The sequence below is a fragment of the Rhamphochromis sp. 'chilingali' genome (assembly GCF_963969265.1).
Source record: "Rhamphochromis sp. 'chilingali' genome assembly, chromosome: 6".
In the NCBI taxonomy this organism is placed as follows: domain Eukaryota; kingdom Metazoa; phylum Chordata; class Actinopteri; order Cichliformes; family Cichlidae; genus Rhamphochromis; species Rhamphochromis sp. 'chilingali'.
In genome coordinates, this window is record NC_137933.1 from 33651506 (window position 1) to 33670361 (window position 18856).

At 41.2% G+C, this 18856-nt stretch overlaps 1 protein-coding gene and 1 long non-coding RNA gene across 2 annotated transcripts; one reads left to right on the forward strand and one right to left on the reverse strand.

Annotated features, from left to right (window-relative positions):
- The first annotated feature begins 814 nt into the window (after positions 1 to 814).
- On the forward strand, positions 815 to 2625 carry LOC308398618. The gene is made up of 2 exons (XR_013971976.1): positions 815 to 1524; positions 2361 to 2625. It is a non-coding gene; the product is annotated as an uncharacterized lncRNA (long non-coding RNA).
- Positions 2626 to 2754: 129 nt separating this feature from the next.
- LOC308398617 (uncharacterized protein) lies at positions 2755 to 4606 on the reverse strand. Its single transcript, XM_080885366.1, has 2 exons — positions 4124 to 4606; positions 2755 to 3237 (listed from the first exon to the last, which is right to left on the reverse strand). Exons 1-2 carry the CDS (start codon positions 4381 to 4383, stop codon positions 2967 to 2969), a joined length of 531 nt encoding a protein of 176 aa, XP_080741492.1. The 5' UTR covers positions 4384 to 4606; the 3' UTR covers positions 2755 to 2966.
- Between the last annotated feature and the right edge of the window lie 14250 nt (positions 4607 to 18856).

Consider the following 18856-nt stretch of genomic DNA (forward strand, 5'->3'; position numbering starts at 1 on the left):
CTACTGATATTAGTAAAAGAAGAGAGTGATATCTAAAGAAAGCTATGAAAAGAAAGTTTGGCATCTGAAGTAACCCTGAAAAAATAATCCTTAAAGTAGAAGAAAAAGCTGGGTATACATACATACCTTGAGGATAAAAGCTTGTGTCACTAACATATTTAGTCTGCAGTAGAGTGCTAATTGTTTACTGTATGGGGTCTGCATTTAGGTCTTAGCTGGATGTCCTCATAAACATAGCAAACACTGAGCAATAGATATTCACAAATGGGCTGATCTGTCGCCCTAAGACAACTCCAATTCCTGCCACAGCACAAGTGCATTTACGACTGTGCCAGACATAACCCCGCTGCCACTTTTGGCCCTCCTTTTCTTTTTTCTCCTTGCCATCTTCAAGTTCCCAGCGCAGTTTGACACAACATCTCCAAGCTGACCTTGGAGAGTGATTTCTTGACATGTACTTGGCAAGGGAGAGGAGACTCCCAAGTAGATACATGATAGACACGCATCCCCCACCTTGTCAAACCATTTGCTCCCTGCCTCCCATCTTCACTGTGATCCAGTGATGGCTTGTAAGAATGTGGCAAAGGAGTGTTTGAAGAGAGCTTCTGACCCCTAAGTCTTTTCCCAGAGTGTTTGGAGAGTTTTTATTTCATTTTATAAATCCTATATCCAAATCCTTTAAACACACACCCATTTAAATAATGTTAAGCCATAAGATACTTTGTTTATGGTCACATCACATGTACGCTCTCTGTTATGGTAAGGACTAACTCAAGGGTTCATGCAGCACCCTCTGGTGGTTGTGCCGTGTGTATTGTATGTTGCAGTTTGGCAATAAAGGGAGTCGCCACGATAAGACAGAGCTGTCCCAGTGTCGTTTATGGCGTTGCTATTAAACTCACGAGAGCTACCAAAACATGGTGTCAGAAGTGCTCGGGAGAGAAGAAGAACATAACGGAACACGGAAACTTCCTCACCGGAGAGAACTCGCCCTGCAAGGTTGCAATAACAGCCACAGTAACGGTGTGTTCACACCGAACGCGATGGACGCGAATAGAGCGTCAGGTTTACATGTAAAGTCAATGGAAAGGCGCGATGACGCGCGATTGCGGGTCCCGCGAAAATTCGGAAGCAGATTTGCGTCGCGAAAACGCCAAAACGCGTGAAACGCGCGTCAGTGTAGCGCGTCTGGCGCGTTTGACTCGCGAATAAAACCACGCGCGTGAGTTTTTGTGTTGCATTTTGTGCATACGCGCGTTTCGCGTCTACCGCTCGAGTTGGAAAAATCTGAACTCCAGCGTCAAATCGCGCCGCGACAACCAATCAGGAGCCTGGTGACGTGGCTGTTACCTAGGTCAAAGGGGCAGATCCAGCCAAAGCCTTTCATACTTCAATGGAGGGGAAGGCTAATCAATGCGGTAGCAAACAACTCGGAGCTGTACAACACCAGCTGCTTTCAGTACCGAGACAGGAATAAAAAGGACCGAGCTTGGAGGAAGATATGTGAAGAGATCGGGCAACCTGGTAAGTTCATTCATTTCTCTTTTGAAAGTTTTCACTGACCCGGGGAAGCCGCACAAAAGCTAGCAAGCCACCGCTATTTTCCCACTGACGTACAAATACCGTTCTGCTTTTATGCATGTTATCATTTAGGAATATATTTTATTGTTTATTAATAAACAGCACACAGTGGTCCCGCTGTTCATCCGTCACTGCTTTGCTTTTTCGCTGATTTTTTATTGCACAGTACAGCATTGCATTCTGCAGCCTGATTGACAAATCTCCTGCGCTTGCCAAATTTATCACGTTTGGTTTTGATAACCATCGCGTCCAATAGAAAAAACAGCACAAAAACACCCATAACTATGAGCCTCATTCGGAAATAGACACCTGCACCGTGAGGGAAAAAGGCGCACGAAAGTGGCGGGCAGATGAAGACAAACCGCGGCATAATAATACTTTTACGTTTTGCAATCTACAAAGGTTTGCACTTTGAGAATCAATTGTGAGAACTGTGACCAGGGGCTAGTTATTCTGAGAACCCCTGCAATAAATGAGGGACCACTGTCTACTCTACGATTATTATATCCAACCTGTTAACATTTAATACTGTATTGATAGAACCAACTGATTCTGCAGCAGAGCATCCCCAGTCCCTGAGCTCCTGCTGCTGCACCCACAGATATGTACAGCAAGCACTGATACCTTTTTAGTCGGTGGGATTCCCTTGTGATCACCTTTACTAAATATCTACAACCAATCTGATTATATCCTGTTATTGTTTTTTTTTTTTTTTCAATGTTGAAATTAAAATCTAGTAGCAGCCTTCTCATTTCTTTGTGTTTTGTGCTGTTTTACAGGCCCACAGAGGAGGACGGCTCCGAGGCAGATGAGGGACGGGTCCCAGGACGGTCCATCGGCGGTGGAGCTGGCCATCCTGGAGTCCCTGAAGAGGCCACACCAGTCTCCAATGGAGCATTTCCTCCTCAGCCTTGTTCCTGCTCTGGAGAGCAGCTGGTCCTTTTTATTCCTGTCTCTCTGTAAATTCTTATATTTTATATATTTATGTTTAATGTTTTTCTGTTTGAGACTTTTAATATTATTTCAAATAAATGTTTATAATGACTAATGTCTCAGTTCTACTACACAGCAAATGTTGGCACACGACTTGACACATGTAGAATTTATTTCATATTATACTAATGACAAAATATACTGATACAGTGGGATGCAGAAGTTTGGGCAACCTTGTTAATAGACATTATTTTCCTGTATAAATTGTTGGTTGTTACAATAAAAAAATGTCAGTTAAATATCATACAGGAGACACACACAGTGATATTTGAGAAGTGAAAAGAAGTTTACTGGATTTACAGAAAGTGTGCAATAATTGTTTAAACAAAATCAAGCAGGTGCATCAATTTGGGCACCACAAAAAAAGAAATGAAATAAATATTTAGTGTATATCAATGTGTGTGTCTCCTATATGATATATGGGGTGCCTTTGTCTGGATGTGCTTCCCATCCAGAGCTGCACAGCACAGAGGAAAGTTCCAGCGCTCCTGGAATCCCTCTGTGATGGAGCGCCAGTCTCCAGGTGAAGGCACAGCCATGAAGTCGTCCACTAGACAGTCCCAGATGGACGTCGCTGCCTGGGGGGTGATCTGGCTCACCGTGGACACACCGACTCTGAAACTGAACGCGATGGTCCTGAAGGAGTCCCCGGTGACAAGGAACCTGGACAAAATTGTTCAAAATCAGTATTATGTGTACTGCAGTTACAAAATACATCATTCAAATTCCAAAATACTTTTGTGATGTCAGATTTAAATCACAAAACATGAATCTTACATAAAACCTTTTGTAATTATAAGGATAATTACAAAATGTATATTAGGTAATATCTAAAACAGTTGTTTTGTTTTAACTTTAACGTATCATAATTTGATTGGTAGCAACTTTCACAACTACAGTGAGCCAATCACTCATAATTCCTAAACATGTCAATCAGGTAGGAATGAAGTAAGACATTAATAGAAATAAAGAGTTGTATGTTGACATGTAGCCCTTTCCTTGCTTAAATCATTAATATTTTTGAAAAATTAATCTGTGATAAGACAGCTTATCAAGATAGAACCATGTAACTAGAGATGAATCAAACTGTTCACAGTTTTATCTAACTCTGTTTTAATAAAGGCTGTGACCCCTGCTATAGAGTCTGACAGCTGCAGGGATTATATACAAACATTCAACTATCCCAGAATTAAACCAGGTCTAAATAAAAAGGAGTGAGTATCACTACAAAGGTTAACTCAGTGGTCCTAATGCTACAGTTTGATATCAGCAAACACCGAGCGCATACATTGATGTGACACCACAGCCATGCTATCATGCAAACACTGATAACAGCATAAATCGAATTAAATCGGGACTTGATGAGAGCTTCTGAGTATCACTAGAAATATTATAAAGAGTCGTCTCTGTACCACAGTTTGCTTTCAGTAAACACCGACAGCATTCACTGTTAGCATAGCACATCCATGTTAGCAGTGTATAACTGGATGGATTAGCATATTAGCACAGGTATCAATAAAGGACTACCGTATTAAATAGTTTTACTAACCTCAGGCAGACGGACAGGCGCTCTGCAGGTGGGATTGAGCGTCTGTAGTTGGTGTCTAGGCGGGCAATGCTGGGACCGACGAGGGAAAGCAGGTCCTCAAACTGGCCAACGGTGATAGCGCTGGAATCGGCCGTCATCCAGGCGCAGCTCCTGGAGCAAGTGGTGAAACTCACCAAACTGCTCATGCCTCTGGAGGACCTGATGGACCCAGGTACGGCGAGGACGTCTGTTACGCTGCTGCTCTGCTCTCCACAGTACATAGAGAAGGGAGACTCTCTCTTCAAGTGCTAGCTCGATAGCTGCCATCTTGCAAAGATACCGGTCTGGCACAACTCCCTCCCACATTCCTCCCACATTTCCGGTTCACGCGCGTCAAAATATCATATTTTGACGCGCGATGGATTTTTCTTGGACACGCGTTGAGACGCGAATGTACACGCGTCAAATTAGGGGCGTTTGGGGCGTTTTATTCGCGTCCATCACGTTCGGTGTGAACACACCGTAAGAGCTAAGCTAACAAATTAGCAAGAAGCGCTAACTAGCATCTCGTGACTAGCAACATGGCGGCCGCACCAGCAGCCTTTCAAGTATCACCGCCGTCGAAGTTTGATTTTTCAAAGCCGGAAGAGTGGCCGAAATGGATCCGACGCTTCGACAGGTTCAGGATAGCATCCGGACTCGAGCTACAATCGGACGAAAACCAGGTTAACACTCTGATATATACAATGGGCGATGAAGCTGAAGACGTGATCACCTCGTTGAACCTGACCGATAGGGTTGCCAACCGTCCCTTAAAATACGGAATCGTCCCGTATTTCGAAACAAAAGTACACGTCCCGTATTGAGCTAATAAGGGACGCACTTTGTCCCGTAATACAGTGAGAATCAAAAGTAGTCTATAACTTTTAATGGAATTAACGCTTTGTTTGAAAACATAATTCCCAGCCCCTCTCCTGCTTTGTGACCAATGAGCTGACAGCACACTTATGACAATTCGAGTATGACAATTCAGATTACCGCTCATCTCATTGGTCGAGGAAAGGTCGGAGAAAATACCGGAAGACAACAGATGACCACAACAAGAAGCATGGCCAACAGGGGAACAAACGCCGACTCTGCGGTGCAAGTCTCGGATGACAGTACACCTAAAGCTGGGCAAACACTGTGCGATTTTTTTCAGTCACGTTATTCAGCTCCTGCTCAAACTGCACGATTGACTCGCAGGGGTTAGAAGTTCATAGGTCACGATGTACTCTCACACTATACCGCCCGATGCTCTGATGCGACCTGAGTGCTCACACTGTGCCTCCATAAAATGAAGGTTATAACAGATAATCTGTCGCTCGCTCTCTCTGTCTTTCACTCACACAGACACACCACCACCATCAACTTTGCTAAATTGCTAATGAAAAACATTGATCAGGCAGCTGTGATTGAGCAGCAGTGTAAATCCAACTATTTTCACGGTTGTTGTGGTCGTGATAATTGTGTGATGCCACATCGAAAAGGCTCGGATGAGCTTTCCAAAGTTCTACAAGTTGTGCCTCCATCGCTTGTGTCCAGATCACACGCTGCACAGCCGTGCTGCTCCGTCTTTTTCACCAACGTTTACATGTTTGCACGTGAGCAGTGTGAGCGCCTGTGGTGACACCCTCACGAGCGATTGATGATCGGGAGCTGGTCGTGAGGTGTTAATCACTTCTCTTTACCCCACGTATACTACACGACGCACGATGAAGGCCAAAATCGGTCCGATCACTCAAAAATCGGCTCAAAATGGGCCAAAAATCGCACAGTGTGAGCCCAGCGTTAGAGCAGCAATGTTTGTTCCCCTCAGAGAAAGGGAAGAATGGGAAAAGGAAAACACCTGGCTGGAAAACGTTAATATGGGCATGTGCAGTGAATATCAGCGCTATGTGGCCAGAAGTGTGATAATATAATTTATTTTGTGTAATAAACAACTGCAAGGATAGATGATTACAACAAATAGATGACTAATACATAAAAGTAATACATAGATGAATAATGATGATGAGTTATGATGCGTAATCATGGGAACAAGCGGGTTTACAAACAGGCGCAGCTGATTAGCATTAGAAAAGCTGAAATAATACCTCAACTGAAGCCAATTGTACTAAATGCACTAAATGTGCACTGTTACAAGAATATTTTTCTTTCTATTGTTTTCTATTATTTTAAGTTAAGCAGGACAGAGTGCTTTTAAAGAAAGATTTACTTATATTCTCAAAAGTTAAGCATGACAGGCTTCTGTTTAAGAAGGAGACCTGTTTTACTGTGTTAATGTTGTCATTTTGAGCTAAAAATAAATGGCTAAATGATCATTTGTTTCACATGTGTTCATATCACAAAGAATAGAATATGCATCTACTTAAATCAACTTCAAGTCAAATGGTTAAAAAAATAATTTCACACACAAAAAAAGAGCTAGAAAATTCACCACACTGGGAAGGGTGAAGACAACTGGGTCGCCCGGCCCTGGCCACGAGGTGTCCCTTATTTATTTTTCAGGGAGTTGGCAACCCTACTGACCGAAGAGGAGGCGAGTGAGTACCACACTCTCAAAGACAAACTCGAGGCACACTTTGTAGTCAGAAGAAATGTTATCTTTGAACGTGCAAAGTTCAACCAAAGGCAGCAAGAAGCAGGAGAGACTGCAGACGGGTTTATTACATCCCTATATGCCTTGGCTGAGCATTGTGGCTACGGGGCGCTGCACAGTGAAATGATAAGAGACAGACTCGTTGTCGGAATAAGAGACAAGAGACTCTCGGAGCAACTACAAATGGATGCGGAGCTCACATTAGAAAAAGCAGTGATACGGATTCGCCAAAGTGAACTTGTTAAGAAACAACAGGATCTTCTTAAAAACAACTTCAAGCAGGAGAATCTTTGCAACGTGGACATCGTTAAAGCAAAAACGAAACACTTCAAACCACGAAAGACTGTACCACAAACCACGGAGAGGAATGTGAAAAGCCAATGCAACCGATGTGGAAAGACACCCTTTCACAGCAAACACCAGTGCCCAGCCAGAGAGGTACTTTGCAATCAGTGCAAAAAGAAAGGTCACTACGCAAGAGTATGTAGGTCTGGGGCAGTGGGAGAAATACGTGCAGCGGGTGGTAACAGAGAAGAAAGAGAAATAGCATTTCTGGGAACGGTAGCCTCAGATAGAACAGAGGATGCGTGGTTGACTAAAGTAAAAGTTAACAATGCAGACTGCTGGCTAAAAATTGATACAGGAGCGGACGTAACCGTCTTGCCTGAAAAAGAGTACAACACTCTAGCACAAAAACCGCAGCTGCAACCCACAGATCTGAAACTATATGGGGTGGGAATGTCTCCATTAACAGTTAGAGGGAAATTTACTGCTAACTTGAGCACTCCAAGCAAAGCTACAGTACAGCCTGTGTATGTAGTAGCAGACCTGACACAAGGATTACTAAGCCGCATAGCGAGCGTAGCACTCGGGTTAGTGGCTAGAATAGAAACTGTGTCACTCACTTCAGTAGAAACAGTGAAGCAGCAGTTTCCAACACTATTCAGTGGGTTAGGCCGGATGGCGGGGGAATACAAAATTGAGCTTAAAGCAGACGCCAAACCGTTTGCCCTTTCAACTCCAAGAAGAGTCCCGCTTCCCCTGTTACCCAAAGTCAAAAGAGAGCTTGCTCGGATGGAAGAGTTAGGTGTAATCTCCAGAGTAGAGCAGCCTACCGACTGGTGTGCAGGAATGGTTCCAGTACCTAAACCAAACAGAGATGAAGTGCGTGTGTGCGTGGACTTGACCAAACTAAATAATTCTGTGAAAAGAGAAAGACACATGTTGCCATCAGTTGAGCACACCCTAGGACAGCTAGAGGGCGCAAAGTTGTTCTCAAAACTCGACGCTAACTCAGGGTTTTGGCAAATACCTTTGTCCAAACAGTCAGCTCTTCTCACAACCTTCATCACGCCATTCGGAAGGTTCTGTTTTAATAGACTTTGTTTTGGCATATCTTCGGCCCCCGAACACTTCCAAAAACGAATGTCTCAGCTTTTAGAGGGGCTGGAAGGAGTCATCTGCCAGATGGATGACATTCTGGTTTATGCTGACACACAAATCCAGCACGACAAGAGACTGATCGCAGTCCTGGAACGGCTCACAAAAGCTGGGGTGACATTGAAAAGTGAGAAGTGTGAGTTTGCAAAGACCTCAATCAAGTTCCTCGGACAGATCATCGATGCTGCAGGAGTCAAAGCAGACCCGGAGAAAGTGAAAGCAGTCAGCAACATGGAAGCGCCCACGGATGTGGGTGGAGTGAGACGATTCCTAGGAATGGTTAATCATCTAGGCAAGTACCTTCCCCACTTAGCAGAGAAAACACAGCCGTTGAGAGAACTACTCAGTACCAAAAACATGTGGTGTTGGAGTGAGGCTCAACAAACAGCATTTGACAACATTAAGGCAGAACTGAGTAAACCACCGAACTTGGCACTCTACAACCCCAAAGCACAAACAACAGTATCAGCTGATGCATCCTCCTATGGACTAGGAGCGGTGCTACTTCAGAAACAAGAGGATGACGCAACCAAACCAGTGGCCTTCGCTTCAAGAGCATTAACCCCCACGGAACAGAGGTACGCTCAAATAGAGAAGGAAGCGTTAGCCATAACCTGGGCATGTGAGCGATTCTCTGATTTTCTTATAGGCATTGAGTTCCATGTTGAGACAGATCACAAGCCTTTAGTACCACTTTTGGGCTCCAAGAACTTAGACGAACTGCCACCACGAGTACAAAGACTGAGAATGAGATTAATGCGGTACTCTTTCACCATCTCACATGTCCCAGGCAAACACATCGCAACTGCAGACGTGCTGTCCAGAGCACCAGAAAAAACTGTTTGTGACGAGACATTAAGAGACGAAATGAACCTGTATGCACATCAGGTGATTTCAGGTCTTCCTGCAACAGAGGAGAGACTACAACAAATAAGAGAGCAGCAAGACAAAGACGAAACACTAAAACAAATCAAACTCTACTGCAAGAATGGCTGGCCGGACAAACTCAAAATACCAGGTCCATGTTTCCCATACCACCAGCATGCAGGGGACCTGACTGTTGAAGATGAACTTCTCCTAAAAGGTATGCGTATAGTTATCCCAAAAATATTACAAAAAGATGTTTTGACACGACTGCACACAGGTCACCAGGGCATTGTAAAGTCCAGGGAACGAGCCAAGCAGTCGGTATGGTGGCCAGGACTGAGCTCTCAACTACAACAGCTGGTAGCAGAATGTGAGACGTGTGCAAAGGTGAGACAGCAACCCAGAGAAACACTCATGCCAACTGAGTTTCCTACACGGCCGTGGGAGTTAGTTGGTGCTGATCTTTTTGAGTGGAGTAACAGCCAGTATTTGGTTGCAGTGGACTATTTCTCACGATACATAGAAATAGCTAAGCTGTCCTCTACCACATCAGCAGCAGTGATTGACCACTTAAAGTCCATATTCGCACGCCACGGCATTCCAACAGAGTTAAGGTCGGATAACGGTCCACAATTCTCCTCAGAACATTTCCAAAAGTTTGCTTCAGGGTGGGGCTTTGCCCACACCACTTCCAGCCCGAGATTCCCTCAGAGCAATGGTGAGGCTGAAAGAGCAGTGAGAACAGTAAAGAGCCTTCTACAGAAAGAAGGAGACCCATATCTTGCTCTCATGGCATATCGCGCCACACCACTTGCCAATGGACATAGCCCTGCAGAGCTTCTGATGGGGAGGAAACTTCGTACCACAGTTCCCATACTTCCATCCTGCCTCAACCCAGGCTGGACAAACATCACTAAACTGAGAGAGAGAGAAGGGAAGGAGAGAGAAAAACAGTGGAAATGGTTCAACAACAGACACAGAGCACAAGACCTCACAGGACTACACCCAGGAGATCAAGTCTGGATAACAGACATGAAAACAAATGGAACTATATCAGGCAGAGCAGAGACGCCGCGTTCTTACCTTGTTGAGACCCCGAGAGGACTTCTACGTCGAAACAGGAGCCATCTCATCACACTAAAAGAGACCAAGACGGAACCGACAGAACAGCAGATCCCTGTCATACCAGAAGACAGCAGCAGCCCGGTTTCGAACCAGGCACAGCAGTGTCTTACACCACCGAATGACCGGATTACTGAGAAAAGATATCCCACCAGAGACAGAAACCCACCGAGGTACCTTAAAGACTTTGAAGTAGGTAGTAGGTACTCTCGAGCACCTGAGTGACCAGCCAGGGGCAGAATAATCCCCTCACTCAGCGGAAGGATTGAGAAGTCTACCCCACCTTCATAGTTGGATAAGTTCACACAGTTAAATAAAATAATTGTTATAAAGTGGAAACAATAAATGTCCGTTACAGAATAAAAGTTAACGTAACAGCATTGAAATATTCAGCTACAAGTTAAGTTGCAGTGAATGTAGTGTTGACATAAATGTGGATTAGCACAGGAAACATTATGGTTATAATGTACTCAGAAAGGGGGATGTTATGGTAAGGACTAACTCAAGGGTTCATGCAGCACCCTCTGGTGGTTGTGCCGTGTGTATTGTATGTTGCAGTTTGGCAATAAAGGGAGTCGCCACGATAAGACAGGGCTGTCCCAGTGTCGTTTATGGCGTTGCTATTAAAGTCACGAGAGCTACCAAAACACTCTCTGTTTCAAAGAGTTATCCTGCTATTACATCCAGCAACTGAACTTGATTTAGTACTGTGATAATGATAACCTAGTTTATGCCGGCTCGATGTGCACTTTGCAGCTGATATTGACATAGGTGTCGTCTACGACGAGTCCTTTTTTCAGCATGAATAAACACATGTAGCCCCTGTTGGTGCCGTGGTGCAATATTATGAAATATTTTTCCAATTTCACTTGACTTTCTTTTTACAGAGAGGCTGAAATGAGAACCTGCCACATCAGTGCAATTGCACTGTAAAGCTAAACAAATGGATTAGAATGTACGAAATGTTTCACACTGAATGCGGGGAAGTCTGTGTGCCGCAGGCAGTCAGCAGTTTGTTATAATGGGAATTTCAGTCTTGTCTTGTTTGCCTTGGAGCTGAACAACTCCGGTGCCCTGCTTGTGTGTGCTCTAATTACAGACAAGATTAGAGCAGGCAAATTAAACTGCTACCAGCCACTGTTTGTAATTGCCACAAGCAAATGTTTGTAATTATGAACAGATTGCTTTACTATCGATAATTAAAACAACAACACAACTTATTTAATGACTATCGGGAGATGGGCACTCTGAAATTGACAAAGCAGAGCAGAGAAAATCATTTTCACCCTGACTCTCTTGCCTTTTCCTTTCCTTTGTTTCTGCTGCTGCTCTTTTGTTTTCTTATGGCTGCTCCTGCACTGAAGATCAGATGCTTTCGACTGGATTTGCTCCAGTTAAAACGAAGACATTAAAGTCTGCATTGATTGTGCTGCTGTCACAGAGCTCTCACATCACCCCTTTAAGCAGTGATTGTCCATTGTCGATGTGGTAACTGATATAGAAAGATGTTGGTATTATTAGTTGTGCAACCATGATTATAATCCCCCACCTGTTGTCAGTTATTTGATACTGACACACAATATCAATCTAAAGCAACTGACCCTGTCGCTCTGCTGGCTAATGAGCTGCATTATGAGGCCGCTGCCAGCAAGATACTTACTCTCTCAATATTTTAGCACCACCACTACTTATAAATAGCCAGATACTATTAATCTTTATGCAGTTTGCAAATATTGACCTTCTGTGGCCTGCCATTTCTCCCCTTTATTCTGTTTCTGTGTTTGTCTTCTGGTTTGTTAAACTCTGTGCTGATCAGTTCATACAGCCTACTAATCATTTCTCAAAGACCACATGTCTGCATTTAGCAGGCCACCTTAGGACAGAACAGGTCATTACACTCACCATGGGTATTGGATTAAATTAGCAATATCTGGTGCAGGGTTACTTATGGCAACAATTAGCTGGCGGTTAGCTGTGTGATGTAGAGATACCATAGGCTTGTATTTTTTATAGTGAAACCTGTCAAAACAACTGAGCCTTGACTTTTCAGCACAGTGATGCTGAAAATACATCAGGTGATGTGCAACTGTTTGAAAAAAATGTGTCAAACGCGCTTTGTAGGACAGATAATTCACTTCGTTAAATGCGCCTGTTCAGCTTCTTGTTAATGCAAGTAATTGATCAGCCAATCATGTGGCAGTAAGTGGGTGAATGTAGGAATGTAGACAGGGTCAAGTACTGCAAAATTTCAACCCAAGCATCAGAATAGCATGGTTATTGGTACCAGGTGGGCTGGTATGAGTATTTCAGAAACTGCTGATCTAGTGGGATTTTCCCACACAACCATCTATAGTGTTTACAGAGAATGGCCTAAAAAGGGAAAATATCCAGTGACTGGCAGTTCTTTGTGTAAAAATGTCCTTTTGATGTCAGAGGTCAAAGGAGAATGGTCAGGCTGCTTCGAGATGACACAAAGGCAACAGTAACTCAAATAACCACTTGTTTCAACCAAGGTATACAAAAAAAGCATCTCTGAATGCACAACATGTAAAACCTCGAACCAGATGGGATACGGCAGCAGAAAACCACACTTGGATGCCCATCCTGTCAGCTATGAATGTGAAACTCACCAAAGCTGGACAGTATAGCACTGGAAATCTTTTCCTGATCTGATGAGTCTTAATTTGGATTAAACAACATGAAAGCATGGATCTGTTCTCTGCCTTGTATCAGCGGTTTAGATTTCTGCTGCTGGTGTAATGCCACACTTTGAGCCCCTTAGTACCAACTAAACATTAGTTTATTGAAACTGTTTAGCCTGCAGTCCCATGAAAAGAGGAACCAGTGCAGAAATTATTTAAACAATAAATTATAATAAGTGGTAGAGAGGGATTCCATGGTTGTAATATTAATGCTACTAGAAACACAACAACACACACGCTCACATTTGTAAATTCGTCTGTCTTCCATTAGCTTCATTTATCATCAGCACTGGTTTTTGAAATTGTCACACTCTGCATTACCCACTTTAAACAGTTTAGAGCTAGAGCACAACCATAAACCAACTATAATAACTATAATAACCATATTAAACAAAACAACAGACACTGTAATGTTGATTCTATAATACTGGAGTAATATCCTAAAACTTTCTCTAAGTAATTTGATTTTCATTATATGATTTTTCCAGTCTATCAACTCTGAATAATATTTGGATTTAAATTTATTTTTTATTGGGCTATTATTAAAGTCATAAGATTTAACCCTTAAAGGTCCGGAGGTTATTGTTTGTTAGCAATACCACAGATAGTTTGTTAAGGAGCTAGCATGCTTATCTAAACACAAAGTGAGCAAGGAACATGACATACTGTGGAACAAAGCTGTAAGGCTTCATTCCTTTGTTTTTCCCAGTGCCAGTGAAACTTTGAATTAGGTTGTTTTTAGCTACTTACTTACTATTACTTACTACCTAATGTTAGTATTATAATTAGGATAACAGACCTATTCTTATTGTTGTTATTGTTGTTCGATGATTTTGGCTGACAGTCTGCCTCTGCACAGTTTGTCTTTGTAAAGCATATGTTTATTGCACTTAGGGGATGAAGTGGCACTAAAATTTAAAAGAGCAATCTTCCACCTTTAGAACCAGTATCCCCCATCACAGCCCATTACCTCCTGTATTCATTATCTTCATTGTTATTCCTTTGGTGTCTTTTATTTTTAAGTTCTAATAAGCTGGTCTTGATATGATAACAGATGGTGTTTCATTTTGTCATGGACCTGTAGCAAAAGTGCCAAGAGTTGTGATATGTTTGATTTTATTAGAGATGAGATTTAGCACATACATGCTACATTACTGCAACAGAACTCCCATTTCTCATCTGCAGGAGAAAATGAAACTGTGATGAAATGTAATATAGTCCCCCTCAGGCAGAACTGGAGGGACTGGGAATTGCACCACAATAAATCTAATGGATATTACTGCACTCACTTCTCCCTCTCTCTCTCTTTTTTTTACCCACTATGTCTCTCCCTCTCCCCCCTTTTACCTCCTCTTTTATTCTCTCTGCACGGATTACACACACTCACACACGCACACATATCCAAACAGTATGGCATATAAAGATTTACATTTGCTTGAAGAGCCCATCCTTGTTTCCACAGGAAAAAAAATCACTTATATTTACCATCAGTTCCATTTTAGATTGTCCTAATGGATTTCAATTACCTAACTTGAAAGCTAATGAAGTAGATGCCTTTCTTTGCCCCCACACTGCATTCTAAAAAGCATGACAATTCAGAGGACAGAGGGTTATATATACAATTCATTAGCCAAGAGCCATAAAAAGGACAAGCTGGAATTGTGGAGAGATGCTACAAAATGGCCAGCTTTATCAATTTTTAGGATGGAAGATAACCTGAATGAAAAGTAATTTGTTGATATCATCCATTCTGTATAATAAAAAAAGAAAAACATATATTACTGAGCCCATATTTCCCTCCCATCTCTAACATTTAGCATCTGTTTTCAACATCCAAATTTAACATTATGAAGCATATGTTTACACAAACAGAACATGAGCAGTGGTTTAATGCTTAACATTTAGCAGTTTTTATTTTCAGAGCCTTCAGCAAAAGTGCAATACAAGTTCTCTTACCCAAACATGTTTTTAACTGTTAAAATCCAGTTACATTTTATTTATATAGCACCAAATCACAACAACAGACCCTGAAGGTGCTTTATGTTATAAAGTAAACACCCCACAATGATACAGATAATTCAAATATAGCTCATATGAACTTTTTTCATCTCACACACCCGCAATGCCAATGTGCAGGTTATTCTCTTACTATATAATTTATTATATATAAAGTACAGTAAGTTAGATTGTAATATACATTCTCAAAGTTGAATACATATTTGGCATTTCTGACTGAAATTCAAGGTTTGTTCTCATTTTTATCCCGGTCATACCTCAAAGCTGTCACTTGAAGAACCAAGTGAATCCCACTGAGAATTATAACCTGAGTGAGCTTTATGTAACATTTATAATTCTATAATTAATTACATTGGCTTCATAACACTGAAGTTTTTGTTTACTCTCTATACTCCTATTGATAATGAGGTAAATTTTCTCAAAGAAAAAGCTCTGTAACACAGCAAGGCCCAGACTTGCCAGAATTAGTTAGTGGATACAATGAAACTCTTTGAAGTACTAAAATTCTGAAGTTAAATTTATCAGGAAGCACAAGTAAACAAGAAAACTTTAAATTACAGTTTGTAGACACATTCATCAATTTCTTTGCTAAAAAATAACAGTTTTTGCAGTTTAATGTGTTGCTTGAAATGGCCAAAATGTTTTTTTACTAGTTAAGTGACAAGAAGTCTTCTTGCCCTGCTTTGCTGGAGATGACCTAGATCTCACTGGACATGGCCTGGATCACTTTAATTAGACACCTGTAGGTGACTGTATTTAAACAGTTGCTCAGCAGGATCTTTTCCCCCTCCATTTGGTCTTCCCAGATTTTGCATTCTGCTTCAAGACAGAAGATTCAGATATTATTCATCTGCCTTGGATTTTTCTCTGTAAGAAACCAATTTATTTTTAGAGCTATATTTTGTCAATGCCTGAAGCTTTCTGTGTAAGAACCAATAATTATACAGTTCTCATATCTTAATTATCCTAACAATTATTGCTTCTGTGAATGCAGCTGCACTCTAAATGTCATCCAATTAAAATGATTAAGTCAAAGGTACACACCTGACGTTTGAAGGGGGGCTGTTGCACCATGTCAAGTCGGGACTATATTTATGTTTCTATTTCACTATGTTTCTTTCATTTTTCTTGCTTTTTTGTTGCCGTTTAATACAAATTAAACTAAAAGGCAGACTCAGGAAGCCAACTGCAGATTTGCAGGTTTTATTGTGAAACGTATGAGTATTCGAGAAACAGTGATGTGGTGTTCTCTACTGCAAAAAGTTAGAAAAAATAGTTTTGACATGATTCTGTGGCATTTGTGATTTGATTCTGGTGAGTAACAGCTAAGTATTTTTCTTTTACAGGTGCAGTGACTGGTTGGAAGGCTCATGTAAGTGTATTCAGAAGTCTCTGTTAATCTCCTCGTGGCAACAGGAATCTGAAAAAACAAAAAACAAGGTAATCACCTTAGCTTTGGGCTGGTAAATGGAGAACACAAAAGAAAGTAAGGTTACACAGGGAAAAACACACAAGAACTCATTAAAGACATGGGAGGCCTAATTATTGCCATAATGATGACAATAATCTGGTGGAGGGTAGCAGCACAAGCAGGGTCTTAAATACAATAAGTCAATGAGTTAATGTAGAACAGGTGTGGAGAAGAGCGCCTGGGAAAGGGAAACCCCACCCACAGGTGGGCCAGGAAGGAAAAACCAACCCGCGACATCAACTAAGAGCCAGAGAGTGAACAAGAGAGGCTACGGACAGAAGAGGGAAAAAAGAGGGAAGGGAAAAACCAGAGGCCTGCCAGGACTATACCATTTTTGTTAGATTCAGGTTAGGAAACGTTATTCCTCTGGGTTAAGAAAAGGTTTTGTCATAGTCTCACTCAAAAACCATGGCAAATATTGGGAGAGGTACAACTTAACCAAAGTTTACTTATTTATTAACCCCCCCCCCAAAAAAAAAAAAAAAAAAAAAATCTCTCTTCCAAAAAAAACCCCCCACAAATAACTTTATGAGATCTGTTAGTCAGTGTTGTTGGTGTGTCAGCAGTTGGATGAGTGATTGAATATTATGTGTGTGGTGTTGTGTAGTGTAAAACCAAAAATAACCAGGCTGAAGCCAACCGAACAAATAACATGGTGCTGGGTGAATGGAGAGAGACTGAAAGCTGAGACAGGCAGCTCATAAATGCTCCAGGGAGACTGACCAGATGCTCCCAGCTGCACTAATTAATCCCGCCTACCAGTAACCTGGAAGACAACACAGAGGGACAAACAGGGGAATACACAGCAGGATCTTGCCAGGTTAGAGGACTGTCACAGTTTGGATTAAAATCTACACTTTTATCAAATTAAACACATGTTAGAAATTTCTGTTTTTTGCTTGCTAGGCTGGTTTCTGTTTCACTGTGTGTTTGTCTTCTTTTCTTCTTTGCGTCTTCTTAGTGAAGCAAAGGAGACAATGAAACAGAAAACAGAGGCCAGCAGAAAACAGCAGTAACCACTCTATCTCACTTTCACCTTAAGTTTCCTTTCTTATTATCTTTATGAATGTGTGCAGTGTATTCCTACATGAACTAACATGCATTAGCCACAGAATAGGCTGTTACTACACAGGACAGAGCTCATATTACAACACACAGTGGGAATGAAACTTTATTCTCTGCTCAAAGCGGCATTACTTCTGTAATTCTTAAAAGGTTAATAGCTGTTTGCTGGTATATTAATCTTTTAAATGTTGTATATAGAAAACACAGCCATAGAGCACATGCAGTATTCTTTTGCATGTACTGTATATATCTATTCCTACAAACACCTAGCTGACATCAACAACATCATTAACCAGTTCAGCTGCATCCGAGGTCTTACTGAATTTGTACCATATATATTGTTGCAATTAAGTTCCTAATATGTCTCTGTATATGTGATATAGTTATATGTGTAATGCACTTGATAATTGAAGATTCTGATTAGAGTCCTTGGCAGGATGAAGTAGCTCTGGTTTCAAATATCACAGGATGTTTTATTTTGAGTGCAACCTTGCAAAAAAAAGGCTCTTGATCTGATTGTGATATTCAGTTCACCTGTGCAAAAACAACAACACATTTAGTTATAATTTTGTCTCACTTTATAAAAGTGAGTGTAGTTTCTCCCCGTAAAATTCATTTTAGGTATTCTTGGAGTCAAAGATCAAAGTTTTGGTTTGTTAGACAAGTACAGGAACAAATTAGGATCGCATACTAAATTACTCATGTGAATATAAAGAATCCAGATTGTAGGAGTTCTGTAGTCTTAACAGATGGTGTAACACCTACACTGTAGCAGTAAATTTCTTTTTTGCTCGGGAGTATTTATACCAAGCTTCCCTAACCTTGCTAGTGTTCCACTGCTGTGCGCAAATAATAGTTTTTTCAGTTATCTCAAGTTGTGACCAAAACAAAGTTAATCAGGATAGGACTCTTTTGTTTCTAATAAAAGATCAGTTATTATATTTAGGAATGATTATAGGCTCTGACCAATATGTTCATCCAATTTAGGTGTCAACCTATATGGATAATTCTATTATAGAGCGCTGTGCATCAGCTCATTCATATTCAGTATATTTGGCAAGTCAAAAATGATAAACTGCATCATCACTCCATATTATCATTTGAGGAGATAATGACTGTTGCAAGACAAATCTTTCTTTGAGAGATATTTTTACATTGTTTTATTTTGATGTGAGAAATGCACACTGTAATTTTGGTTCTGTACACTTAAGCCTGTATATGAATTGTATCTCTAAACTAGACTTATCTGCATGGTAAAAATTGCAAAAGACAAAGGAGCAGGATAGACAAATGATGTGAACAAAAACACACATATGCCTTTTCTTTAAATAAACTAGTAATAATAAAGGGAGCAAAAAGCCACTTAATGTAAATTCGTGCTGAGTGTCAAAATTATGTTTTTTCTTTGATCTTGTCAATCACATGTCTAA

Bases quoted from the DNA above. Each gene is read 5' to 3' on its own strand.
- LOC308398617 (XM_080885366.1), bottom strand. From the start codon at position 4,383: ATGTACTGTGGAGAGCAGAGCAGCAGCGTAACAGACGTCCTCGCCGTA. The intron at 3,238-4,123 runs GTTAGTAAAACT...AATTTTGTCCAG, and splicing joins CGCCTGTCCGTCTGCCTGAG to GTTCCTTGTCACCGGGGACT.